Raw genomic sequence first — 7,989 nt, 5'->3', positions numbered from 1 at the left:
TAATGCGGGGATTCTCCCAGTATCTGGCTCCAGGGCGGGCTCTTGGCTGCCTCCTGTTCAATTCAGAGGGATTAGAGGAGCTAGTTTTTTGAAGAAATAACTTCAGCAAAGCAAAATGACTTATGCACAGCCTCACAGCTCGTATGGACCCCGGCCCCAGGGTCTTCCTAACTAACCAAATCCAGACTCTCCAGTCTCAGCTCTGGCTCTGGATTTTTCCTCCCCTCCAGGTTTTCTGTGCTGGGTTCCCTCTGGCCTCCCTGAACCCCCTGGTGCTTGCTTACCTCACTCATTCTTGCCATTAGTGCCTCTCTCAGTGGGGATATAGCTATTTTTTAACCTTTATCGACAAGAGTATTCAAAACAGTAAAATGTATCAGTGTGGTCTAATGATCTTTTCCGAAATAAGGGAAAATGTTAACAATTTTCTTTCTTTTCACCTCCGTGGACATTCCCTCCGTCCCTTCTTTCTTTAATGGGAATACTTATATAAAGGATGAGGAATGGGACATAGGGGGAGTTGACTGGGCTTTAAAAGCTCAGAAATGTTACCTTTCTACCTCTGGTCGTGGAGGCTGGCAGAGATGCTGTAACCACGAGAGGGCACTGTGAGCCCACTTTTTGTGAACACTTACGTTAGGCGGCAGACGGAGGTCCAGGACCATGACATTCCAGCAGAGCAAGAAATCTTGCAGTATTTTCATAGGAGCTCCAGCTTTCAGGACTGAGTCACAGAGCACTTTTCTACCAAAGCTCCTGAACTAGATCCCTGGATGAGATACCTCACGGTCCAAAAAGAGCTTGGTTGGGGAGCTCCCTGTGGCCTGGCTGCTGCCCTGAGAACAGAGGTCTCCAGGCATTCAGTGCCTGGGCACTTCCTCCCTCAACTGCTCCTTTGCGTCCCTTGCCACACTCAGTTTAGGCATCCATCCATCTTCCTAGGTGGGGAGGCCTGCCTCTGTTGGTCCCAACTTCCTTTAAGTGGTCTGGCCACTGCCCCAACCCTTCCTCTGCCTGCTGGAGTTCCATTTTTTTTTTCACCTAAGAAATTGAAAAGATATAGAAAAGCACAAAGAACAACCTAATAAACACCCATATTCCCACTACTCAGAATTAACTCCTTTTTAAAAAATTATTTTACCATATTTGCTTCCAGCTTATTATTATTATTTTTTAAAGAAATAAAGTATAACAGATTTAGCTAACGTCCCCTGTGACCAACATCCCCGGTCCATTTTTCCTCCCAATTTCCCTCTCTTTGACAGAAAAACAACTCTTTGAGGTCCGTGGGTTGCCTTCCAGTCCATTATTGTGCTTTCAAATATGCATATGCAGCTAGGTATCCATAAACTGTTTATGTATCGCTTTTGCCTGCTTTTAAACTTTTTCTTTGCATCTTTTCAACTTCTTTTGAGCTGCATGTGATACAGTGTGAAAAGTCAAATTGTTCTACGGGTCTTGTTTAACACAGCTGTCTTGAGACCTGACTCCACCAGATACCCCATCATTTCCTGTTCTTGGGAGTCAACCAATTTATTTTAGAAGATTTTTATATTTACTTCCATATGTCTGAACAACATGATAATGCTACCTCTTGAATGTTCATTTGAGGCGTTATCATTTGACTTTTTGATACAGAGTATCAGGATTTAGTGGTATTTCAATCTTTGCCTACAGGAAAAACAGAGCAGCAGGGGGAGGAGCCAATAGTAACAGCTTCCAAAGCTGGAAAGCAAATGATGAGTGGTAATTTGGCAGATTTGAAAAAGCAAAGTCTTAGCCAGCAGGAGGGAAAACTTATATTGCAACATGCCCAGAAGACTTTGAATTGGAGGCAGCGGGTACTTCAGAAGGTAAAAATGAAAACAGGACAACTGCTCCCTGATCTCCTATCTAATTCTGAGCAGTCAGATGACTGCCGTTCTCACACCTGGCTTTCTGTCCATTCATTCTCTAGGGAAGGTAAACAGAGTAGGTATTTGAAAGAATTATCTTCTAGCTTCCAGAATTAATTTTAACAAGTTCAACATCTTTGACTCTTGAGCTTTTGTAAAATTTTGATTCCTTGACCCACTCCAGACATTTAAAGGATTATCTCTTTGTCCCTAGAATTTTGAAGTTTTATGATGATGTATATTAATGTAGGTCTATTTTCATCTGTTGGGCTGGGTACCTAATGACCCCTTTCATTGAGGAAATTCTCATCTTTCAGTTTTGGGAAATTTAAAAAATTATTTCTTTGATTCACATCCCCCTCCACACACACACACATCTCATTTACTTTGTCACCTCATTTTAGCACTCTTATTATTCAGATGTTGGACTTCTTGGACTGGTCTTCTAATTCATTTAATTTGTTTGTTTTTGAGTAATCTGTACACTCAACGTGAGGCTCGAACTCATGACCCCGAGATCAAAAGTCGCACACTCTTCTGATTGAGTCAGACAGGAGCCTCTTCTTCTTCTTCTTCTTCTTCTTTTTAATTTAAAGAAAAAACTTATTGAAGATCTGAAAAACAATTCCTAAAAGACCAACTTTTCCAGAAAACTGTAGCTACACAATGCATTCCATCTATCATGTTAAAACATGCATTAGGCACAAATTTAAAAACCATGAAACAAGCCACCATTCTTCAACAATCAGAGCAAAAAGAAAATGCAATTTTCCCGGTTTTAATTTCTTTCTCTTTTTATTTATTGAGTTTAAAAAAAGTCTGCTCCATGCTTTCATTTTAAAAGTCTCATGTTTGTTTTCTCAATGTTCACTTCTTAAAATAGCATGTTCTTTCAGAAATACAGTATCTTAAGTCTCTGAGGATATTCATGATTTTTTTTTTTTTGGTCTTGATTTTTTTTCTTGATGCATAGTCTCTGTTTCCTTTAAGTCATTTATTTATTTCTCCTTGCTTATGTTGGTCTCTGTCTTTTGTATTAAAGGTTTTCTTCATATATCTGAGGACTGTCTATCTGCTCGTACTTAAGAATGTGACACTAAATGGTTCTCTGGAAACTCTGAAAATGGGTATGGTCTTCATCAAGAGTGATCTGGCTGGCCCATTTCCTTGGGGGAACTCTCAATGTTGATTATCTTCAAGTTTTCTCTCTTGGGTTGGTCAGATACCTCAGAAGTTCTTCCAGTTTCCCACATGGCACATACATTCTTGCTTGCCAGGGTGTAGCAGCTGAATAGAACAAGTAGGGAAGAACTATAGTCTAAATATTTCATAAACTGCTGGCCGTGGCTCCTCCAGTCACAAGGGCCAGACGACAGCTCATTCGGCAGTGAGTGGCCTGTGGCATTTGCTTGTAATTGCGATGAGTTTGTCCCTCAATCCCAAACCTTTCCTGAATGGATTGACAAGAAAGGCAGCATGGTGAAACCGAAGTCTGGAATGGAATACAAAGGCTATCTGGTATCTGTAGATGGCTATCTGAACATGCAGCTTGCAAACACAGAAGAATTTTTGGTGGAGCATTGCCTGGACATCTTGGTGAAGTTTTAAGATCCTAACCCAGAGGAAGGAGAGTGCTATATAGAAACACAACAAGGCCCTCCATACCCAGTGGGAAGTCATGGACCACATGTACTCAGTGACTGCCCAATCCCATACTTCTTATTGGACAGATAATCTTGCAGTATAAAGATCTCTGACTTCTAGTCCTGAATCTGCTGCTAAATCTGAAGTACTCTAAGTAAATCATTTTAACCTCAATTATTAATCTCATTATTTTTACAATGTGAGGATTAGAGGACCCTTCCAATTCTACGTAATTCTCTGGGTTTGCTATCTCCATTGTTGAGTGAAAGCAGCAAGGCTCCTGGCTACTCTTTGTAAAAAGGAGAATACATACATAAATACATAGAATATTTCTAGAAGGTTGCAGATGAAACTTAACCGGTTGCATGCAGGGAGAGGAACTGAAGATGATTTACTTTTCACGAAATACTCTTGTATCTTTGGAACTTTGAAAAACAAACTAACAAATAAATATTTCACAAACTTGTGCTTAATCATCTTGTTTCCAGCTTGGTATTTCCATCTTCAACTGTGCCTGGTGTCCCTCAGTAACAAAGATGGCAGAAGCAGCAGGTGTGTAGGATGGAGTTGAGAATGGTTGAGGAGTGTGCCCTGATGTTTGGTCCTAACCAGCGGAGGGTGTCTGGATAAATAAAGGATGAATATCAGTTTCCTTCAGCATTCCAACTCCTTAGGTTTTGTAACCACATCCCACTGAGGAATTAATTCCTCCCTTCAGTAATCAATTCTAGTGGCAGTCCAGGTAGGCAGCTGCTGTCTATGAGCTCCGACACATGCCAGGTGGCTGTACCACAGGTCCCTTGTGTATTAGGGGGAAGAAAGAAATCAGTTATAGAGCTGCTAATCTCTGCTCCGACAGCTGGAGGATGAAGCTCTGGGCTGGTTCTTTATAACAGGAAGGAAATTCTGAAAGGCACAGTGTGAAAAGAAACCTTAAGAAGCCCTTGGGTCTGGTGGACTTGTGGGCTTTGTGGAAATGGCAATGCTCACATGTCTTCCAACACATAGTGTTAGGCATAAATTTGAAGACCAGGATACAAAAGACTCCATTCAGGGTAAAACAACTCCACAAATGAACAGATTTCCCAAGACAGCTGTAACAAAGAAGTAGGAGATCAAGGCAGATGATTTCTCCCTCTCCTTGCCAGGGAAAATTTAGTTACTCTAAAGACTAGATGTCCAGAGGTCTTCTGGGATTGTCAGAGCCATCAATTACTCTCTGAACAACCAAAACTGTAATATCCCCCTTGCCTCAGGATCCCTCAGTATAGAGAGGAAATAACCTAACCCATAATCTGTCACTCAATTGCATTTTAATGTATTTTTTCTTTTTCTTTTTTTAAAGAATTTATTTATGTATTTGAGAGAGAGAAAGAGAGAGTGAGAGAGAGCAAGCACGAGGGGGGTGGTAGGCACTGGAGAGGGAGAAGCAGACCCCCCACTGAGCAGGGAGCGTGACCCCAGGACCCTGGGATCATGACCTAAGCCGAAGGCAGATGCCTAACCAACTGATCCATCCAGGTCCCTCTAATGTATTTTTTCAAATATTATTTAAACAGTAAAATCTTATGGAATGTGAAATTTTGTATCCTGCTTTTTTAGCATATTATCATAAGCATTTATTTCTCTTCATGATTAAAAAAAGTTCTTGGCAAACTAAATTTTAAAGGCTATAACCATTCCCCTATTGCTGGACATTAATTTCAAAACCTTTTTGTTACTAAAAATAAAACCATTATACGTCTTTGTGTTTACATCTTTTAAAATAAAACAAAAGTTTCATCTAAAAACCTACTTCGGCATCAATAAACAGGCTAAAACCTCGAAAAAAACATAAAACTACAAAGTAAAAAGTCACCTCAAATCCCATCACTTAAGGAAATTACTGCTCATATTTTAGTTAATACGCCTCTCTGTTTACGTATTTATCCGAATTTCATATTATTTCTCTGGTAGAATTAATGGGTCAGATTTGGCCTTCCTTAAGGTTACGTATTATTCCTTAGTTTTGAAATTTCGACCTAGTGATACCTAACTTCTTTTTTAGACTGATTTTAAACTTCCAAACTCAAAACGTGACAGGATTTGCCACAGCAGGTAAGGTCCTATTTTTATTCCTTCTACGAACTTAGCCATTAAAATTCGGAAAGCTGCGTGGGGGTCCAGACTTCACAGAAAGGAAAAAACCAAGCCACTTTAAGCCTTAGGCCAGCACTCGCCCCACGTGACGTCTCCGCTTTTCCTTTAAATGTCTGGCCACGTGATCACAGACGCGCACAGACGGAGGAAATTCATGCTGTCAGGGTGGGGAGTCGTTCCTCCCCCACCTTTCCCACCCTAGGGTTCCTGGCTTTCCCTTCCCGGAAGCCGCAACTCCTCAGGAGACTTTCTTCCTCATCGTCTACATCGTGTCGTCTAATCTCACTCCTTTCCTTTCCGTTAGTCGCGGGTGCTAGAGCTCCATCTCTCTTACAGAATCCCACTAACCAGAGGCAGGGCGACTGGGACTACGACTCCCAGGAGACGTCGCGGGCCCCGCCCCCAGTGGCTCGCAGTGTAGGTCGGGGGCTGAGGTCCCATGGTCTTCTGGCCGCGTGCTGCCCGGAGCAAGCGCACTACAGGTTCCGTGGCGCCTCGCGCGCGAGCCGAGCCGAGCCGGGCCAGGCCGGGGCGGGGCCGGGCGGGGTGGGGCGGGAGAGGCCGGGGCTGGCTGGCGGGCGGGCGGGCGGAGGAAGGGGGTGGGAGCGGAGGCGATGGAGGGGAGGAGTGGGGGAATGGGGGAGGGAAGGGGAAGGGAGGCGGGAGGCGGGGCCGAGCTGGAGCCGGAGCAGGAGTCTGAGCCGGCGGTTGCAGTGGAGACGGTGATGTCGGTGCAGGTCGTAACAGCAGCGGCTGCCGCGAAGGTGCCTGAGGTGGAGCTGAAGGACCTGAGCCCCTCCGAGGCGGAGCCGCAACTGGGACTGACCACCACGACTGTGAGCGCTATGGCTCCCCCGGCAGGCGGCGGGGACCCTGAGGCTCCAGCTCCCGCCGCGGAGCGGCCGCCGGCCCCTGGCCCGGGCTCGGGGCCCGCCGCAGCTCTCAGCCCTGCCGCCGGGAAAGTGCCTCAGGCGTCGGCCATGAAGCGGAGCGACCCTCATCACCAGCACCAGCGGCACCGCGACGGCGGTGAGGCCCTGGTTAGCCCCGACGGCACCGTCACCGAGGCGCCGCGCACAGTCAAGAAGGTATTGGGGCCGGGCTAGCCTCTCGCGGAGAGAGGGAGGCGGGAGGGGGAACCGCAGATCCTCGCGGCATGGCAGCACCACCCTCCACGCCCTCTCTTCCGATCGTACTAGCGGGGAGAGCCCTTTCCCCCTCAGATCCACTCTCTCAGAGGTGCCCCCACCTGCCCCCAGTGCTGGGGAGCGAAGACTCCAGGTGGCACGGCCGTACTTCGCTGTGAATAACATGGAGGTAGCGCTCTCCGCTACTACTTGGAATAGGCAGGGGAGGAGAGGCACCCAATACTACCCTTCGCCTCCGCAGCCAGCACACTCCCAGGTGTTATATTCCAGACTATTCAGGGAGAAGACCCCGGTGGTATAGAAAAACCATACAGCTTCTGAGAGTTCACCCAACAATAAGGGTGGAAATATCTTTTCTATTTGGAGAACGAGTAAGCAGTAGTTAACCTCGCATTGAAATCCTCAGTCGTCTGCTTTCTGTACAGATGATGACTTTCTGCCTTTCTGCGGCCAACCGCTTCCATAGAGCAGTACTGATGCTGTGCCCTTCGTTCTAGCTACTGCGGTATCCTTGCATCTTCTCTGAATGTAGGAAGGGTAATAATGGAAAGAGTCTCTTCGCTCTTCTATCTTCAGAGGTTGGTTCCCTCTCCTTAGTAGTCGGCCACCAGGATGATTAGGCTGTGTGTGAAGAGAATGATTGTTTCATCTGTTCCTTCATTATGATCTGGAAGTGTTAGGAAGAAATGCTTCTACTTTGGGGAAAGGCAGTCATTGAGAGGCTGTCTCATTCGTCAGCTTCTTTCAGACATAGTTTTGAAGAGCCAGTAGTCTCAGAACACCAAGAAGTGAGCCTAGATGTGTGATACTCCAGTATTACCCTTACAGTGGCCATCCGTGGTGTGTCTCTCCTCTCTAAAGCTAAATCAGCACAGGAAAAAAGGGGCAGATGTTGGAAAAGACAGAGATATGGATCATATAAAAAGGGATTTATGGCTCTAATTTCCAAGGTATAATATGAATACAGTGATTTATAGGTTTTTTTTTTAAATTGTTGTGAATGATTTTTAATTGCTTTGTCAGAACAGCAGTAAAGTGATGTGAAGTCTCCAGTGGTTTCACTGTGTAAGACCCGGCTGAATTGGAACTCTGGATCCAGCCTAACTTTTGTTGTTATAGTCTCACGATTAAGGTGTAAAGCAAGTAACCATTTCATTCTAATT

At 45.0% G+C, this 7,989-nt stretch overlaps 1 protein-coding gene and 1 pseudogene across 2 annotated transcripts in view; both read left to right on the top strand.

Annotated features, from left to right (window-relative positions):
- Window positions 1-3,315: 3,315 nt before the first annotated feature.
- On the top strand, window positions 3,316-4,002 carry LOC123789554 (small nuclear ribonucleoprotein F pseudogene; annotated as a pseudogene).
- A 2,290-nt stretch (window positions 4,003-6,292) lies between these two features.
- AHCYL2 (adenosylhomocysteinase like 2) overlaps window positions 6,293-7,989 on the top strand; it is a 160,765-nt gene continuing 159,068 nt past the window's right edge. For both annotated transcript variants that reach the window (XM_045792663.2, XM_045792662.2), the window contains exon 1: window positions 6,293-6,766. In XM_045792663.2, coding sequence (XP_045648619.2) covers window positions 6,293-6,766 — 474 coding nt within the window. The remainder of the gene's footprint in view (window positions 6,767-7,989) is intronic.

This window comes from Ursus americanus, chromosome 3, assembly GCF_024610735.1.
Source record: "Ursus americanus isolate L20-20 chromosome 3, mUrsAme1.1.p, whole genome shotgun sequence".
Taxonomy (NCBI): Eukaryota; Metazoa; Chordata; class Mammalia; order Carnivora; family Ursidae; genus Ursus; species Ursus americanus.
The sequence above is the reverse complement of the archived record's forward strand: the minus strand, read 5'-3'. Positions and strand labels throughout refer to the sequence as shown.